This window comes from Physeter macrocephalus, chromosome 14 (genome assembly GCF_002837175.3).
Source record: "Physeter macrocephalus isolate SW-GA chromosome 14, ASM283717v5, whole genome shotgun sequence".
Lineage (NCBI taxonomy): Eukaryota > Metazoa > Chordata > Mammalia > Artiodactyla > Physeteridae > Physeter > Physeter macrocephalus.
In genome coordinates, this window is record NC_041227.1 from 11,807,767 (window position 1) to 11,828,197 (window position 20,431).

General features: G+C 43.0%; 1 protein-coding gene across 3 annotated transcripts in view; it reads right to left on the minus strand.

Moving 5' to 3' along the window:
• Positions 1-20,431, minus strand: part of ARFGEF2 (ARF guanine nucleotide exchange factor 2) — a 108,231-nt gene that overhangs the window by 31,674 nt on the left and 56,126 nt on the right. For 2 of the 3 annotated variants that reach the window (XM_055090927.1, XM_055090929.1), the window contains 13 exons: positions 19,439-19,550; positions 18,679-18,884; positions 16,391-16,475; positions 16,116-16,287; positions 15,574-15,627; positions 14,986-15,137; positions 13,784-13,912; positions 12,582-12,740; positions 8,727-8,874; positions 7,492-7,591; positions 5,568-5,608; positions 5,297-5,466; positions 2,601-2,752 (listed from right to left, as the gene is read on the minus strand). In XM_055090927.1, the coding sequence (XP_054946902.1) occupies positions 2,601-2,752; positions 5,297-5,466; positions 5,568-5,608; positions 7,492-7,591; positions 8,727-8,874; positions 12,582-12,740; positions 13,784-13,912; positions 14,986-15,137; positions 15,574-15,627; positions 16,116-16,287; positions 16,391-16,475; positions 18,679-18,884; positions 19,439-19,550 (1,680 nt within the window). The remainder of the gene's footprint in view (positions 1-2,600; positions 2,753-5,296; positions 5,467-5,567; positions 5,609-7,491; positions 7,592-8,726; positions 8,875-12,581; positions 12,741-13,783; positions 13,913-14,985; positions 15,138-15,573; positions 15,628-16,115; positions 16,288-16,390; positions 16,476-18,678; positions 18,885-19,438; positions 19,551-20,431) is intronic. The other variant, XM_024128292.3, reaches the window with a different exon arrangement.

Genomic DNA, 20,431 nt, shown 5'->3' on the forward strand with positions numbered 1-20,431 from the left:
TTTTTCCATCCCCTCACTTTCAGTCTGTATGTGTCCCTAGGTCTGAAGTGGGTCTCTTGTAGACAGCATATAGATGGGTCTTGTTTTTGTATCCAGTCAGCAAGCTTGTGTATTTTGGTTGGAGCATTTAATCCATTCACGTTTAAGGTAATTATCGATATGTATGTTCCTATGACCATTTTCTTAATTGTTTTGGGTTTGTTTTTGTAGGTCCTTTTCTTCTCTTGTGTTTCCCACTTAGAGAAGTTCCTTTAGCATTTGTTGTAGAGCTGGTTTGGTGGTGCTGAATTCTCTTAGCTTTTGCTTGTCTATAAAGCTTTTGATTTCTCCATCAAATCTGTATTTTATTTTATTTTTTTGGGGGGGTACGCGGGCCTCTCACTGCTGTGACCTCTCCCGTTGCGGGGCACAGGCTCCAGACGCACAGGCCCAGCGGCCATGGCTCACGGGCCCTGCCGCTCCGCGGCATGCGGGATCCTCCCGGACCGGGGAACGAACCTGCGTCCCCTGCATCGGCAGGCGGACCCCCAACTGCTGCGCCACCAGGGAAGCCCGTCTCCATCAAATCTGAATGAGATCCTTGCCGGGTACAGTAATCTTGGTTGTAGGTTCTTCCCTTTCATCACTTTAAATATGTCATGCCACTCCCTTCTGGCTTGTAGAGTTTCTGCTGAGAAATCAGCTGTTAACCTTATGGGAGCTCCCATGTATGTTATTTGTCGTTTTTCCCTTGCTGCTTTCAATAATCTTTCTTTGTCTTTAATTTTTGCCATTTTGATTACTACGTGTCTCGGTGTGTTTCTCCTTGGGTTTATCCTGTATGGGACTCGCTGAGCTTCCTGGACTTGGGTGGCTATTTCCTTTCCCATGTTAGGGAAGTTTTCGACTATAACCTCTTCAAATATTTTCTCGGTTCCTTTCTCTCTCTCTTCTCCTTCTGGGACCCCTATAATGTGAATGTTGCTGCATTTAATGTTGTCCCAGAGGCTCTTAGGCTGTCTTCATTTCTTTTCATTCTTTTTTCTCTATTCTGTTCCACAGCAGTGAATTCCACCATTCTGTCTTCCAGGTCACTTATCTGTTCTTCTGCCTCAGTTATTCTGCTATTGATTCCTTCTAGTGTATTTTTCATTCCAGTTATTGTATTGTTCATCTCTGTCTGTCTGTTCTTTAATTCTTCTACGTCTTTGTTAAACATTTCTTGCCATCTTCTCGATCTTTGCCTCCATTCTTTTCCTGAGGTCCTGGATTACCTTCACTATCATTATTCTGAATTATTTTCCTGGAAGGTTGCCTATCTCCACTTCATTTAGTTGTTTTTCTGGGGTTTTATTTTGTTCCTGCATCTGGTAGATAGCCCTCTGCCTTTTCATCTTGTCTATCTTTCTGTGAATGTGGTTTTTCTTCCACAGGCTGCAGGTTTGTAGTTCTTCTTGTTTCTGCTGTCTGCCCTCTGGTGGATGAGGCTATCTAAGAGGCTTCTGCAAGCTTCCTGATGGGAGGGACTGGTGGTGGGTAGAGTTGGCTGTTGCTCTGGTGGGCAGAGCTCAGTAAAACTTTAATCCGCTTGTCTGCTGATGGGTGGGGCTGGGTTCCCTCCCTGTTGGTTGTTTGGCCTGAGGCGACCCAACACTGGAGCCTACCTGGCTCTTTGGTGGGGCTAATGGCAGACTCTGGCAGGGCTCATGCCAAAGAGTACTTCCCAGAACTTCTGCTGCCAGTGTCCTTGTCCTCACGTTGAGCCACAGCCACCCCCCGCCTCTGCAGGAGACCCTCCAACACTAGCAGGTAGGTCTGGTTCAGTCCCCGATGGGAGTCACTGCTCCTTCCCCTGGGTCCTGATGCGCACACTACTTTGTGTGTGCCCTCCAAGAGTGGAGTCTCTGTTTCCCCCAGTCCTGTCAAAGTCCTGCAATCCAGTCCCGCTAGCCTTCAAGGTCTGATTCTCTAGGAATTCCTCCTCCCGCTGCCGGACCCCCAGGTTGGGAAGCCTGACATGGGACTCAGAACCTTTACTCCAGTGGGTGGACTTCTGTGGTATAAGTGTTCTCCAGTTTGTGAGTCACCCACCCAGCAATTATGGGATTTGATTTTATTGTGACAGCGCCCCTCCTACCGTCTCATTGTGGCTTCTCCTTTGTCTTTGGATGTGGGGTATCTTTTTTGGTGAGCTCCAGTGTCTTCCTGTCGATGACTGTTCAGCAGTTAGTTGTGATTCCGGTGCTCTCTCAAGAGGGAGTGAGAGCACGTCCTTCTACTCCGCCACCTTGAACCAATCTGGGTCACACAGTTCTTGACCCTGTGTGAGGCTGCTTTGGCAGTGGCTCTTTCACTGAACTCCGTCGGCACCCAGACCCCCGGTAAGGATGCATGACGTACTTCTACTAGCTGCAGTTGTATGATCTGTCCTTCTGGGAAAGGTTACACACAGATCTTAGCGTGATTTACTTAGAGACAATAGGTGTGAATCAAAGTCCGCTCATTTTATTTGCTTCCGCCAAACAAGAGAAGAAAAAACGAATCATGTGGTTAGTGTTAAGAGACCTTTTTAGACCCTCAGCAGGGATTTGACTAAGGGTCTTCCAGAATAATGCACATACCTGTTTTTCTTCATGATATGCTCAAAGGGCCTCAGAAAATCTTTCTGGAAACGGAAGTTGGCTAATTCTCCCTTCTCAAGAAACTTCATGGAGAGCTGCCTTAATGAGTCAACAGCAAAGATAGCCACATCCTCATTGGGGTTACAGCCAACCTGAGCAGGAACAGGAGGTGAGGTGAAACAGGCACAGTGGAACAACTGTGGATATGGGGTTCTGAACCTCAAACATGGACAGCCTGCCTTCAAAACAAATGCTCTGGGAAAACACACCTCAGGAGGAAGAAAAAGGTATTTCTTGGCATGAGCTGGACAGTTTTAAGGTTAATGATGAAACACATTTAATTAAACATGCTTTCAAAATATGCTCACTTTGTGTCACATTTTGATAATTCTTGCGATATTTCAAACTCTTTCATTATTATTATATCTGCTGTGGTGATCTGTGATCAGTGTTCTTTGATGTTACTATTTGCAAAAAGATTACAACCTACTGAAGGCTCAGGTGATGGTTCACGTTTTTTAGCAATAAACTATTTTAAAATTAAGGTATGTACATTTTTTTTGGTTGTTGCACACTTAATAGACTACAGTATGGTGTAAACATAACTTTTTCATGCACTGGAAAACCAAAAAATTAGTGTGACTTGCTTTACTGCAATATTTGCTTTATTGCTTTGGTCTGGAACTGAACCCGCCATATCTCTGATGTCGGCCTGTATACTGAATGGATAAAAAATAATTAGCTTTGGGGAGGGTCTGGTTGAGGGGTGCTGATGGTCAAAGGTGTTTTTAGCTGCAATTTTTTTTAAGTGTTCGTGTAATGTTGATGTAATTAGAGACTAATAAGAATATTATTCCCCGGCTAAAAATCCCTGGCTGCTTCAGGAATACACACGCTTACTATGCAGCTTTGCACACCCCGGGACATATTTGTGCCCTAGTTTAGAAGAAGAGAAACATGTGCCTGTCCTAGAATCCTGAGAGCTCTACTCGGCCATTTACTTCTTCAAACCCACAGGATTTTCATGTGCTCTGGCTCCCAGGGGGAAGCGGAACATCCTTCTGAGGTAGTGGAAAGAATGATGAGCCCCAGAGTGAGCAACTGAGTTTTCCACAACTTTGTGCTTAACAGCACTGATGAGATGGAATGGACATTTGTAATGAGGTTGACAACCACGACATATCTAATTACTACCCGCCAGCCTAGATCTGAAGCTTGTCATAGGCTTGGACAAGAATACAAGTCATGGCAATGGTTCACATTTTTTCTCTCAAACAAGTTCGTGTCAGTGATGTCCACTAAGAATTTATTTACCCACAATAGTGGGAAAGATGGTTGCTGAGCTGACTGATTACTTTAGACGACAGTGTTACCACTCACTCAACAAACAGTTGCTCTGGGGCATCTGCAGGCTCTCATGGCCACCTCCTCACTGAGGGTTCAGAAAGGTCACCTCCAGAGAGGCCTGACACACTGCACTGCCTGACCCTTTACCATCAGTTATTTCATCATAAAATCCAAGTGAGCTCCAGGAGGGCAGGGACCACACCTGTCTACTTCCTGGTACAAGGCACTTGGACAGCTTGTTAAACAGATGGTGTGCTGAGAGTTACCTTACTTAGAGCTGATAAGGAAGCAAAGTAAACAAAGAACTCTGATTAGCTGATGGACCAAGTTAGAAGCAAGACTACATGTGACAATGCCTCATTTCAGTGGGGTTCCCCAGCTGCCCAGAAAAGCCAAGAGTACCCAACTCTTCCCAGTTCACATTTAGTGACATCACACTGCTAACCTTCCATCGATCATGGGGCGGTGTTTACACCACAGAAATCAGCAGACGCTACAAATCATTTACCAGCGCTCTACTGCTTGACCTATATCCCAACGACAGATTACTTCTTCTTATGATTTTCTCCTATTCAATGTAGAGAAGGCAATTCTCTTTTGGATAAACTGTCTTTTATTAACACTATTTTTAAGCATCTCTATTACAACTCTTTATCTCCAGGCCTGAGAAAATTTTTTTGAAATCATGAAATGTGTTTTGGTAGCAAACAGTGTTGTTAAGCTGTTAGTTTTCCCCTAAAAAGCAAATGACATTACAGATACAGACATTCATATACATAAAATATATTCTGATTTCATTTGTTCAATTTACATGTGCATGTGCCTATGTGTATATAACGAAACCTCGAGTGGAGAAAGATCTGGTTTTCTCTCCATAGTTTTCAGTTTTAGAACACAGAAGTCTCTGGCTTGTTTCTGATTTAAATAAATGTTAGTTTCCTCAACAAAGGTTTTAGAAGAGTGGTGGCAAAGGAAGCCAGAATACAAGAAGTAGTGACATTTAGAGTGAAACTATTGATATAAAGAACATAACTTAATTTTTGGTCATTCAGAAGGTGCTTCAGGATTTCACAATGCTTTCAAACACCAATGTCTGTCTAGTGACTATAATGATTTTTGTGGTGTGAGCCTACCTCCTAAATATGGGATATTAAAGTATTTTAGATATGAATGGATTTTTAATTCATTCTCCATGAGCTCTATCAATATGTAGGTATGCTACAAGCTGTTCTCCACTCCACAGGGAATGTGAATTATACGCACCTACACAATCATTTCTGTTTTGAAGTTAGTTGCCTGCCTTTTTTTTGGACATTGATGGAGTGGGGTTTTTGAATTTGAAGAGTTACCTTATTGAAGTGGTCTCCAATCACATGCCATATTCGGGACCACTGTAGTCGGATCCGATTCATGTTGTAGTAGGATATCTCCACAATCTTCTGCAAGCTGAACATGCGGGGGTGGTGGGGGGAAGCCAGCTCATCCATGGACACGGCACACAGCCAGCGGACAAAGTCAACTACAGGCCAGACCCAACAACACACGCGAGGCCTCATTAGTAATGGTCAGACAGTTATGATAGGAGGCTCTGTAGTTGTCACAGGTGAGTCAAATACATACCTATTGCATTTCCATCCAGTCTGGTAGAGCCAGTAAAAATTCTAGGAAGAAAATTCCAGACATAATAAAATAAAAATCAGACTTGGAAGCTGCAGCTTCAATTTCAAACACTCAGAAAAGACAGAGAGGAAACATTTCAGGTCTTGCACTTCCACTGACATAAACAATGAGGCATGAGAGGAACAGAACTGGTCAGTGAGCTGAGTTGAGAGCTGAAATGCTTATATTGATAGGAAGAGAAAGTGACACATCAAAAGGATAGGGGAGAGTCAAGATATGATAGCATGGAATGTCACGACAGTGGGAATGGCAGACTGAGGACCTTTAAAAAGCTGCTCCTCCATAAGAGCAACCAAAAAAACTGGCAAAAATTTAACAAAATCAACTTTTTCAGACCTGAACTCTGGAAACTACCAAAGGCTTGTAAAAATGTTCCTTCAAGAAAAATGGCTGAATCTTTAGACAGCATAGAGTTGGATCATGTTTATTTTAATCCATCCTGCCAATCTCACTTTAGATTCAAAGACACAAATAGGTTGAAAGTAAAAGTATGAAAGAAGACACAGCATACAAACAGTAACCAAAAGGGAACAAGAGTAGCTGCACTGATATCAGACAATGTAGACGTAAGACTAAAATCACTACTAAAGACAAAAAACATTTTATAATGATAAAAAGTTTAATCTGTCAAGAAAACCTAACAATTATAAACATATATGCATCTAACAACAGAGCCCCAAAATCATGAGGCAAAAAACACAGAATTAAACGGGAGAAATAGACAATTCAACAATGTCCAGAATCGGCAAACCTACACAAGCAGAAAGTATATCAGTGGTTACAGGAACGGCGGGAGAGGAAATGGGGAGCGACTGCAATAAATGCAGGGCTTCGTTATGGGGGTGATGAAAATGCTCTGAAATTAGATAGTGGTGATGGTTGCACAACTCTGAATATACTAAAAACCACTGAATTGTACATTTTAAAAAGAGTAAATCGTATGGTGTATGAATTATATCTCAACTTAAAACAATGTAACAGCACACAAAAGGTGCTAGGCAAGTTACTATTGTGCACTATCTGGCTAAGGCAGAGAAACAGGAATGAAATGTGCGGTTAATGGTACACGAAACATTTTGTTGTATTAGCCTAAACCTAAGGAGAAAAGTAGGCAAAACTCATCAAAAGTACATTACAGACAATATCTCTGTTGGAGAGAAGCAGAAAAGCAACAAGAGCAAGGTGATCAAAATATAATGATGAAGAGTTTAAAATACTAGGAAAATTGTTCTGAGAGCAATACAAATTATGTCATAAATTCTATACTGCTATCATTTCAGAATTATCTGTATTTAATGTACAAGATTAATCAATAGTAATTTTCAGAGGTTTGTTTATTTTAAGAAAATTCCTATTTTAAGCCCTCATATATAATGAATATCTTCAAATGGGAATACCTGTATTTCTCCTGGATGTTTAGGTCAAGTTTTAAGTGAATAGAAACAGTGGGAAGGTTTTGAGGAAAAAGAAATGGAAATGTCAACTTGGCCAACTCTCACTCATGGGTAGGCTTTAAATCCGAAACTCTTCTTGAAATTTTTTAAAAAGTAATTTCTACACTAAGGAGACAAGGTGATTTAAAATACTAGCACAAGGAAAAACTCTTGTTTTTGACATAATCTGGTCACAGTTATAATTTTTAAAAAGGTTATGATACAATTCAAGATCAAAATCCAAACGAATGTGAAGGTAATTAGTAGTTGCAGATCTTATGTGTCACTTTTAATCTTTCCTAGTTTGAGTAATCTAGAACTGACAGTACTTACAACAGTCAAACAAATTAGTGATCATTCACACCCAGTAAATATACAGAAGATGCCAAGCCACTGGGTAGTCCAGCTTCACTGGAGAAGAAAATCATTACCTGTCTACAGCTACGACCACACTCTGTGAGCTGGTCTCACCGACCGATTCCTGGAAGCTGGCCATCTGTCTTTTGTCCACTCCACCACTCACCAAATTACCTGAAACACAATGCACAAAATCAACAGTGTTTCCAAAACAGTGAAGTATTTAGAACAAAGTATCCTGTGATATCCAATAGGCACAGACAGGAAACATAAGTGAGAATGGTTTGCAGGCAAAACAAACAAACAACCCCCCAATGATGACAGAATAAAATTAAACTCAGGTTTTGGCATTTGGCATTCAGAATACATTATTAGAGGCTCCCTGGCTTGTACCATTCATCTCCCTTTCTTAAGCGTCTTTTACATTTTTTTATAGTATTAAATGTCTCTTTTTAGGAAAACAAATTCAAATTGATCAATACTAACTCAGAGCTCCTAGAACATGTAATGGTTTCCACGTGCAGAAGGTGTGGAGAGCTCTCTAGGATTTCACTCCAGTCACCCTCATATACACCCCAAGTAGTAGGTGCTATTACCCCTCCCCCATTTTCAGAGTCTGTGCTTTTATACTGTACTACTGTATGTGGGACCTAGGAAGCCTGCTCGCTGCATCAAATGGCCTGGGTTTGAAACCTACCTCTGCCACTTCCTCATAATGTCACCTTGTTCAAGTCACTTCACCCTCTGTACCTCACTTTCCTCATTTACAAAATGGGGATGATAACAGCTCCAATTTCACTGAGTTGTTACAAGGTTTAAATTAATTAAAATATATAAACTGAGTGCTTAGAATGTGGCCTGGCATGTTTGTTTACCCTTTTTACTATTATTATTGTTATATCACGGACAAGAGTCTCTCAGTTCACTGTATTGCCAGAAATAATTCTACTTTGATAAGAACAACAATTAACAAAAGATGAACATGGAAGAGAGGCTGAATCTACCTTTGAAAATCTAGAGATACACACACCCACTCCTCGAATACCAGATGGCTTTCCCTCCAACATACTTATACGTATAGAAAGAAAAGTAATGCACCCTGCTGATGTTGATAAAATAGGCATTTACTCGACAGTTTAATCACAATTTAGAGAGCTGAGGCAGCACTTCCGCTTCCATCAACAAACATACTGTCAGCTGGCATGTAAGGAAGAGACGATCTACAGGACAGTCCTGATGAGACAAGAAGGGTTTCGTGCCGGTTAACTGGTGAGTCCGTGACGGCTGGCTGGGGGGCCTGGTATCTTACCAAGGCCAAGGCCCATGAACTCTTCTCCCGACAACGTGTGGCCCTTCAGGCTCCCTTCTCTTTCACGCCCGGACCCAGACAGGTAGCGCGTCTTCACACCAGTTCCTATCAACTGAGCGAGCTCCAGCTGGCTGATGCATTTCAAGATCTGATGAAAAGAAGGTGTGAAGAGATGAGTTCCCATTTCATTGGCTGAAAAGGGCACTATCATCTTAAATTAGCCATTAGAGAGTTCTCTGAAACATGCAGCTTTTCAGGTGAGAATAAAATCTGAGGGTCTCAGACTGGCTTCCCTAGTTCCAGCTAGGCAACCCTCTGAGTGTGTGTTTGGAAGACAGACTTTACTATTTTTTTCTTTTTTTAACTATTAAAAAGGGAAAGAGAAAACGAGCAAAAGAAAAACTGGTACAGTAGAGTGATGCTACACAGATGTTTAGTTATGCAAATTTAATAAGTGCTCAATAAAGAAAGAAAAAGCATTTGATTGGAGCAGGGGATTCCAACCACCATGCCACTCAGTAAGTGCACCATCTAGTCTGACTCAGCCACCCCCCATCTCCCTTCCACTCGACCCCTCAGATATACAACACACTAGCCTCCCCAGCCTCCCTGCTGCTCCTTTAACTTGACACGTTTAGTCCTACCCCAGAGCCTTTGCACTCTCTGTCCCTTATGCTTGAACGTGTTCCTTACGCTCCTCCCCATGGCTCACCCCTTAGATTCCCAGCTCAGACATGTGTTCCTCAGACAGACCTCCCTCAACCGCCCTGAGATCACACACCCTCCCCTGGCCATGCATATTTTTTTTCCTTAGCACTTACTACTTTTTGGCATTAAGCCAGATATTTGTTTGTTCTCTGCCTTAAGAGCCAACAGGGCATTAATTCTTTCTTGTTCACTGCTGAATCCCCAGCACTTAAAATAGTTGGTGATTATTTGGTTAATCAAATAGATGAGAATGTGCCCTGGAATGGTGTGCAGTAGGAGAAAAGACTATCTCCCAGCCCTATGGGGTGGTGCAGGTGCTTGACAACGCGTCCCTGCGCACGGGCCATTCTCTCACCTGGAGCTTACCCGAAGAAACAGAGATTGGTTTCAACTTCTACTGGAGCAAAAACCGGCTGCTTAAAACTTACTGAGGGACGACGGCATGTAGACCTCCAGGTAAACCCTTCCTAAAGAATTTCCATGGGGACTTCTGACTAAAGCTGAGTTTTGCTTTTCATGGTGACCTTACAATCCAATCCCAGAGAATGGGACTCCACTACACCACTGAGCACTGCTGCGTATTTTCACTTATAAACTGCCTTCCCCTTGACTGAGAAAAGTACTTAATTCGGCCAGAGAGAGCCAACCCCTGACTGTTCCACATGGCATAATACTGTTAAATTATTACTAGTAAACTGCTAGTGTCCTCCCTTTTCCAGAAGCTGGAATCACAAGTATGTCAATAACACTTGTGGCCGAGGACTTACTGATTCCAACCTGATTTCTCAAGGTTTCTGCATATCGAATAGGCGGTTGATTCATTTTTAACATTTCCAGATGCTGCTATATACTTGGCAACTGGCAGGAACCCCACCTTCACCCTCTCTCAGGTTAAAGAAAAAAGAAAGTTCTAGGAGACAAAGCAGCTATTTATTGATTCACTAGGTATCACGACTCCTGAGAAAACAGGAAATTATTTCTTAAAAAAGCACACAACTCAAAACACCACCACTGCCCCGCCCCCCCCATCTTTTCTAATATGGAAGCCTCCAGAGTGGTGACCGAGAAAGGAAACATTCGGTGAAAAGGGACTGAGGAATGTGCCATGATGATGACGATCATGATGACCATGACAGCTAATATCTACTGAGTTCTTACTACTTGCCAAATGCAGTTGTAAGCCCTTTTCCACGTTAACCCCCTTTTTTTCTCAGAACGACCCTATGAAGGTTGTAGAGAGGAGGAAGATGAGGCTCAAAGACTAAGCAACTTGCCATGTCACACAGGCAGGAAGAGGATGATACCCAGACTGGATGCCAGCCGTCTGGCTCTAGGCCTTCCCCCTGAACCACATGACCCCCATGGAGGAGATCATGAGGAGGAGGCTGATAACAATTTTCTTTCTAGGTCATCACAGTCCCCACTACTCTCCATGCCCTCACCTCTACTCTTTCACAGGTTTCTCTCTAAAACAAAAAGTAATACGTACAGACAGTAGAGAAATTAGAAAACTTCAGGAGAGAAAGAAAATACATCGCCTCTATAATGCTATCACACAGATAGGATGTTAACATTCCTGTTTATCTTTTCAAATCCATTTTCTGTGTACGTTTGGAACGAGGGACAAAGCCTCACAATGTTTATAACGATTTTTCAATTTAATATACTGTAATCACCTTCCCACAGTATTAGACAGTGTTTAATATCACCTTTACCTTTCTCTCTGAAGTCTCTTTTACAGGCCCGCCCCTGCCTCACCCCCAACCATCTACTATTTTCCATGCAATGTATTTGTTGAAGAACCTGGTCACTGGCTCTGAGGCTCTGTCATATCCTAGAGTTTGCACGCTGCATTCTCACGATACCATTTACTGTGCTCCTCTGTCCCCTGCGTTTCCTTTAAACTAACAGTGGAGGCTTGAATTGACTCAGGTTGGAGTTTTGGGCAAAAACATTTCTTAGGAGGTATTGTGTGCTTCCATTAGGGAGCATGTCATGTCCGGCTGTCTCTCCCTTCAGCAACGTTATTTTATTTTGTTTCGTTTGGTTTTATTTTTTCTTTTTTAAGATTTTTTTTTTTTTTTTTTTTTTTTGCGGTACGCAGGCCTCTCACTGTTGCGGCCTCTCCCTTTGCGGAGCACAGGCTCCGGACGCGCAGGCTCAGCGGCCATGGCTCACGGGCCCAGCCGCTCCGCGGCATGTGGGATCTTCCCAGACCGGGGCACAAACCCGCGTCCCCTGCATCTGCAGGTGGATTCTCAACCACTGCGCCACCAGGGAAGACCAAGATTTTTTGTTTGATGTGGACCATTTTTAAAGTCTTTATTGAATTTGTTACAATATTGCTTCTGTTTTATGTTCTAGATTTTTGGCCACAAGGCATGTGGGATCTTAGCTCCCTGACCAGGGATCAAACCTGCACCCCCTGCATTGGAAGGCGCAGTCTTAACCACTGGGCCGCCGGGGAAGTCCCTCAGCAACATCATTTTAAATGGCCACACAGCATTCTAAGGAGTGGTCCAGCACACTTTTTTTTAAAAAAGAGCAATCTCTCATTGTTGGGACATCTAACCTGTTTCTAACTTAATTTTTCCCTTGAACGACTAAAATTTTGATGAACAACCTTTCAAACACCTGTTTGTGCACACGGATAATTATATCCTTACATGAAACTCTTAGAATATGGTTTAGTTAAATAAAAACGTGAAACCACTGGCAATTTCCCTAATGGCTCATTGTAGATGCTGACCATCTCTTTTCTGATACACTTAGGAGAAATCGGGCTCCTTGGTTTTGTTTTAAATCTACTCCCTGGTGGTAAGAGTTCTCAGGAGGCACATAAGGACTTGGGAAAAGTGGGAAGAAAGCTGCCACAACAGAAGTGCTCTCCGTGTGGACACTGGCCACCGGGGACAGGAGCACCTTGTGAGGTGGCGCATCTGAGGCATTTCAACTACCATGCCCCAGGGAGTCTGACTTTTCTGATACATGATGTATTTGAGGAATGAGACAAAACCCAGTTGAAGTTAGGCTTGACTTCAAGAAAAATGGAATTGACCAAAGAGAGACTGGCTCTGAATCAAAGGAAAGCTGGGACTCATCCTCACTAAGAAAAGGCAACCACCAGGCTTTCAAAGAAACACACACCTCATGCCAGGAATTCCCGAGGTAGTTGCCGTCCGTGTGAGCCACCGTGATGAGCGTCTTTATGGTGTCGATGTTCTTCTGCTTCATCTCTGTGATGCTGGAGCTGGCCGTCAGCAGGGAGAAGCGCGCAAGAGCCTGAACATAGGCATCTCGTTCCAGCTGTAAGGGAAGCCAAGAGGGAACAGCTGAGATCCCGCCCTGAGCAAGACCGTTTTCACACTGAAGGGACTGAGCACTGGATCCTCTGCCGCCTTCTGTACGCACGTCGACAGGCTTTACATATATTAACACACCAGTTACTCCACGCTGCTATCCTCCCACTACCTGAACAGCCCATCTCATGTTTGAGACCTAGTCTCTCCTTTGCAGCCGACCTCAAACTGATGTTCATGTTCCATTCCCTTCGGAGGGAGTAGGGGAGGAATCTGCTGAATGCTAAGATTGTCACATAAATGCTAATTTCTACAAGAATCCTGCAAGGTAGGTCTATTTTCTCAAGTTTACAAATGAGGAAATAAAGGGTGTCATAGGGAGAAGTTAGCTAGACCAATGCTAGAGAAGCAGCAGAGCTGAGGTTTGAAACCCAGATTGTCTGATATCAAAGCCCGGGGTCTTGGTACAAAAGAAAATGTCTAACTGTAAGATAAATGGGAACAGAAGACTGAGTTTTTCAACATAAATGGGTGCCAATTCTTAGTGATTTAGAAAATGATACATGGGACTCACAACTTCCTGATTGCCTAACATTTTGAGAACTGTATTTTGCTTATTTGCTTATTTGAATTTTTCAAGATTCAAAAGATTTACAGACATATTCATTGTGCATTGAACTATTTATTTCCCCCAGAGAAGACCTGGAAATAAGGGAAATTAAAATAATAAGCTGATTTTAAAAGGAAAAACAATATTTTAAGCACCAGGGCAGGCAGTTAGCCAGATGGATAGAAAGGCTGTTGTGTCAAATCCAATTAAGTCGCTTGGACACCACCTATCTTCAAAGAAGGTTTTAATCCAAATCTCCAACTTTTTTCCCCTAATGAGGCTGTTGCCAGCACAAATCTGTGGGCTTCCTCTCGGTGGGCATGAGTACGGAGTTTGCTGAGATGTTTTTGGCTAATTGGAAATGTCTGATAGTTTCTAAATTTTGCCAAATTTGAAAGAACATGGCCCACCAGTATTTCTGGAGCTGTGCTTATACCCACCTGCATTCCAAAGATGCAGGCAATCCGGATTGCACATCGGATGCCTTCCAAACACAGGGAGGCCACTTCAGTGTCGTCACAGTTCTGCAGTCCGATGCTGTAGGCTGCCAACAGTGGCGTCCACACCAGCTACCAAGGAAGGAAGGTTTCAATAACGTCTAGAATCTCAGTGTGGAAGAGCACTTAAGAGGCCACACTGTTAGTTATGAGCACAGCCAGGATGCCAAGTTCACTGCTACTTTGATTCATTCACAAAGTAAAATAATTCCTCCTAAACTGTGGTCAAAGCTGTCACTATAGATATGCCATTTACTAAACGTACAGTTCTAAAGGAAGGATGGCAAACATGCGGCTAGTATGCCACCACCATATCTATCTGTGCTCATGGAAGACATCACTGATCAATCAGAGATCCCACTCCCTGCTGAGTCTAATCAGGGCTCGAGAATCCTTTACACAGTGCAGCAGGCATCCATCACTAATCAGAGGCCAGCATGCAAGGTGAAATCTATAAGCAACTTGTGTTCTATAAACTTTGTTTATTGAAAGGTTCCTAATTCAAATTATTTAGACTTTACTTTTCCTCCAAGTTTCTTGTGAATTCCCGGAAAATAAAAGCTCACAAAAATCTAGAACTGATCAACTAACAGGATATTAACAGTTACTATAAAAACATCTCAGAGAAAAACATGAGTGCTGTGTATTTAGAAAGTGTACCTTTTCTAGACATTTAAAAAACAGAGACCTTAGGATATTGTCTTTTACTTCTACCTAATTTCATCTGATAAACTAACCCTGAGGCCACTGAGATGAGATGTCACAATAAAACTGTCTCTTATGCCTGAATAATTATTCATTCATTCAATCCCCCCAGCAGCCCTGTAGCACTCTGTATCTGTCTCCATTTCACAGACGATGAACAGAGAGAGGCTGAATAACCTCACCATGGTCCCAGAGCGACAAAGTGGCAAAAGCAGGGTTTAAACCAGACGTTCTGATGGTACAGCCCATGTTGATGTATCCCTAGCATCATCACAGGGCTTCTAGGAAGGACTTGCTTTAGTTGCTGTCCAGAAAGACACACCCAGGCTTGGCCTTTTCCTCTCCTCAATCTCTTCACCATTATAAACTCGCTGGTGAGCTGCTAGCTGGTCAGATCTAGAATCAGGCTTAGCTGTGTCCTAACTTCTCAGGATACTCACTTTGAACATTGGCCGGACGTGGTCCAGGTGAGTGGCACTCGTAAACGGGGCTTTGGCGTGGCTCACAGCTTCCATCAGGGCTTTGGCTGTTTTAGCCATTTGCTCCATCTCCAAATTGTATAGTAGCCGTCGCTGCTTTTCACTAGCGACACCTACAAAGAAATAAGAGAATAATAGCAGCTAACATTCACTGAGTGCTTGCTATGTGCCAGGCTCTGTTTCAAAAGATTTATAACAATTAACTCACAAACGCTCAAGAGGACCACTACATGAGTCTGTTACAAGTATTATCGCCATTTTACTGATAGGAAATGAGGCACAAAGACATTAAGTGACTTGCCCAGGGTCACACAACTAATAAGCAATAGAGCTGGGACTTGAATCCAGGCAGCATGGCTCTAGAGCCCGTGCTCTAAACCAGCGGTCCCCAACCTTTTTGGCACCAGGGACGGGTTTCGTGGAAGACAATTTTTCCACGGACCTGGGGGGAGGGGATGATTTCGGGATGACTCAAGCGTATTATTACATTTATTGTGCACTTTACTTTTATTACATTGTAATATATAATGAAATAATTATACAACTCACCATACTGCTGACAGGAGGCGGAGCTCAGGCGGTAATGCGAGCGATGGGGAGCGGCTGTAAATACAGATGGAGCTTCACTCGCTCGCCCGCTGCTCACCTCCTGCTGTGCGGCCCGGTTCCTAACAGGCTGCGGACCGGTAGCAGTCTGTGGCCCAGGGGCTGGGGACCCCTGCTCTAAACCATACACATTGCTGCCTCTCAAATAAAGAAACTGATAGCTTCACAGGGGTGTTAACTCAGAGAATTCTAATCAAGGTTGGCACAATCACCACTGGTATTACAGCAGAGTTTTAAGGAACATTTTTGGGGAATAATTTAGCTCTCAGATTATTTTAAATTCCCTCTTGTAACTAATTACAAATCTAGCAAGAAGATAAGTGATATTACGAAAACACCAACATAATCATAATAACCAATTTAATCACATTTCTTATTCAGATAGCTAGATATGCAAATTAAATCTATCACCAGGGAACTTAATCATGCATTCTGATACACTCGAAAATTGGAATTAATAGAAATAATTTGCCATTAGACCTTACTCTGCTTAGTAGATTTGGTTGCAATCGTGTGTTCTTTTGTTTCTTTCATCGCAATTTTCTTGCCTTCTATCTCTTCATAGATGCTTGAGAGATATTCTTCAGGCAGATCTTTACTATCGTTGATACCCCGATTCATTTTAATATACTGCTCTTTTGTCATTTTATTTTTTACCTGAAATTTAAAAAAATTAAGAACGCATTTAGAAGACAGCCAATGGCCCAAATAAAGCTCCTTATTTAGCCACTGTAGTATATGTATCATTAAAATATTTTACCTGAGGGCTGTGCAAGTCTGTAGTTAGCATAATAATTGAATATGCTAGGACATATGCAGTGTCAGCACTAGCAAATAGAGTCTGCCTGAAAAAAAAAAAAAAAAAAGATTCCAGATGTGAGAACATACACGGAGCTGAGGCTGGAAGGGTACAGTGCTCAAGGAGATGTGCTTCTCTCAGAGCAGGCCAACTGCTCTTCAGGATGCTTTCATCATCACTGAATGATAACTAATGATCCAGAGTGTAGAAAAAGCTAGTTAAGAATACGTGTCAGATTTAGACTTCTTTGAATAAAGCAGTTTCAAGTCGATTTTTTAAAAAGATCCTTAAGGAGCCTCCAGGGCCAGGGACGAGGGTGAGGCAAGCGAGACCCCCCACTACTCCCAGGTGCCGACCCTACAGCACATGACTCTGAGCGAGGCCCTTAACAGTCTGCACCTTTAGTGCTTCACTTGCCTCACCTTGGTCCTGTTACTGAGAATATCTACTGTGTGCTAGGCACCGGGTGGAAAGATGACTAAAACTCCTGTCATTAGCCATTTACAGTTTACATTATGCACTATAATATTTAAGAGCAGAAATACAAAGAAAAATATTTATGTTGCTTTAATAAACAATATGCTGGTGAAGTCTGACTTTTTTCACCTTAGGCAAGAGAAGAAAGACAAATACTTGGGAATGCACAGCCTTGTAATATGTGAGGCTAAAGAAAAACTTGTCTGTCCAAACTGCCCCCAACAGGAGAAGGAGAAGTTCTGAAGAACACAGTAAAAGGTCTACATTCTAACATGACATTTAACTGGGTCACATATTTACCGACTAGGGGACACAGACCAAGTTCTCTAGGTCCACATAAGAGATATGTTTAAAGTAAATAACATCTAATTGTGTCTTCACAGAAAATTCTAATACCTATTTGGTTAAAATGACCAGAGGCTGCCTTTGCTGACCAGGTCATCTCATCGGGACAGCCTGCTGTGCACCTGGAGGATTGGGACCAATTAATATGAAAACCAAGCTGACTTAAGAGGCAAAACTGTTCTCAAAATGTTTCCACTGAAAATTTTCCACTTCACGTTCACAGTATATTCAGACATTCTTAACTTCATGTTCAGAGGAAAGAGCATGAGCTTTTTTGAGTCAGACAAATTCATATTCAATCTCTGCTACTTTCTAGCTGATTAATTTTTGGACAGGTTGCTCACTATCTCAGAGCCTGTTTCCTCACCTATAAAACAGGGATACTACCTCCCAGGCTTACCGTTAATTAAGATGAAATGCATGTAAAACTCACGGCATGGCCGGCAAACAGGAGGTGTTTAATAAAGGTTAGCTCTCCTTTCAATTTCCATTTCCTATGCAAAAATGAACTACCTATCAAAAAAGGCCCCCCCCCAAAAAAAAAAAAAAAGGCCCCAAGAGACTTCCCTGGTGGTGCAGTGGTTAAGAATCCGCCTGCCATTGCAGGGGACACAGGTTCAAGCCCTGGTCTGGGAAAGATCCCACATGCCATGGAGCAAATAAGCCTGTGCACCACAACTACTGAGCCTGTGCGCCACAACTAGTGAGCCCACGTGCCACAACTAATGAAGCCCACGTGCCTAGAGCCCGTGCTTCACAACAAGAGAAGCCTCTGCAATGAGAAGCCCGCGCACCGCAACAAAAAGTAGCCCCCGCTCGCCGCAACTAGAGAAAGCCCGCATGCAGCAACGAAGACCCAAAGCAGCCAAAAATAAATAAAATAAAATAATAATTAAAAAAATTGAACTGTAGGGAAAATAAACTATTTTAAAAATAAAAGAATTTTAAAAAAATTTTTTAATTAAAAAAATAGTAATAGTTAAAAAAAAAAGGCCCCAAGATGAAATCATGTACTTAGGTGGGGTTTTATTAGTTACGGAGCCATTTCAGTAACCTGCTCGTCAGTATGTAATCAAAGAAAAACTAAAATTCTTCAGATCTACCCCATATATTAAGTCAGGGAGCTGTTCTTGATTAGGGAAGAGATGCCTGAGTGCCTCTTCTCAACCCACAGAACTGCTCTTTTGTCATAATTAAGAGCATGGGCTCTAGCTGTGTAGTCTTGGGCAAGTTACAGAGTTACTGAGCCTCTCTGGTCCTCAACCTCCTGTAGAGGGGACATGAACGGTTGAGGTGAGGTCTTAACGTGAGACACAGTGAACAGAAACTTTAATAGCTTGGCACAGATTAAACCCCAACCATGCTAAGACTGGTGCTCTGAGGAAGGCAAAAAGAGGGCGCAGAAGGGACTTAAACATGGCGCTCACCCCTGGTTGCACTCTATGTATCTTGCAGCAAACTTCTCCATTAACCGATCAATCTTCTGAGCTTCCCCAGGTAGGCGGAAACCTTCTAGAAACGTCCGCAGGGCTGAGACAAACTCCTTTTCACAGAAGTCAAGTTGGTCCACATAGGCATACATCACCTCCTTGTTGAACTTCATGCTTTCTCCCAGAAAATCACCTACTTGGGTCTGAAACATACACACTCACTCATACCTACAAATCGTCAAATATGAACACCCAGTGAAAGACACTTCAGTCAAAGGCGGGGCGGGGGGGGGGGGCGCCCGAATGCCCCGGCTCTGAACACCCAGAATGGGCTGAACTGCTAGAAAAGTTAGGTGACTCCCTGAGCCTGCCCACCCACCCAACCATTCCAGATTCAGACTGTCCCGCCACGAAGGAAGAGGGGGAGGCACAGGAGACTGAAAAGTGGAGGAATGATGGGGCACACTCAGGAGGGAGGTGACCTGCCAATGAGCACCCAGAACACTTTCTAGCAGCCAAGTGACACTTTTAGCTCTGACACTGTCCCACCAAATACACAACCACCTGTCAGGAGGCTGGTTTATTCCCTTTAAAGAACTTTTTGCAACACTGGCCAAAGGGATAAATAGGACTGCTGTAAGCAGGGGTGTGGACAATAGCACTGCACTCAGGGTCGGCCAGTCTCTAGGTTAAAGCCAGAAAGGTCTCAGAATCACACGAAAGAACCCACATGCACGTACCCAGCCCCCAGTCTTACAGAATCGAGGCGCTCCTCCTGGTGCAGGAATTGGGCAATGTCTTCAACTGACGTTCCCAGCATGCCCTGCTCCTGGAGATACTGGATCCCTCTCTTGGGTTTCTTGTTGAACCTTTTTCAAGAGATGGGACACAGGTTGCTTATTTCAAACTCTGGAGGATAGAAAAAAGCTAGCATTTGAGGCAAATTACAGTAACACCATGAACTGTGTGTCCTGGTAGTTTTTCTCAATTCCACTTTTAATTTTTGACCCAGCTTTAACAGAATCTGCTGGTTGTCACCCAATATCTATTCTCCTCTTCTCCAACACTAATAAAACCTAGATGTTTAGCTGGGCACACAACTATCTGGGATAAGAACTACATTCCCCTGCCTCTCTTAGACAAAGTACGGCCATGTGATAAAGTTCTGGCCAGTGAGAGATGAGCAGAAGTGGTGTGGGTACTTCTAGGAAGGATCCTTAAACAAAGCTGACTTGGCAGGGAGGTGTACATTTTTTGCTCTTTCCCTTTCTTCCCCAGAATATATGTGTGATGACTGGAGCTCCAGCAGTCCTCTTAAACCAGGAGGCAACACTGAAGATGAAAACTGTATTCAAGATGGTGAAGCAGAAAGATAAAAGGAGCCTGGGTCTCTGACGTCCATAAGAGCCACTGCACCTGTCCTAGCCTGTTCCCTTTGGGATTTCCTTTAATGGTGCTTAAGCACTGTTATTTCTGGATTTTCTGTTAAAGGCAGGCAAACTTAATTGACATATAAATTCAACTTGTTATTTACCAGGCCATGCACTGGGAAATGATCTTCATGTATAAGCACAAACTGTGGCAAGGACTGTGAGGACAGGCTATGACTATGGTGCAGGGACAAGAGACTACCTCGGAACTGTTCAGAGAGTGTGGTTACAGGAGGCCTCTTTCAGGAAGACAGGCTTTGCCAAGCCCAAAGAATGAAAAAGATCCAAGAATATTCTAAGCAGAAGGTGCAATAGTGCAA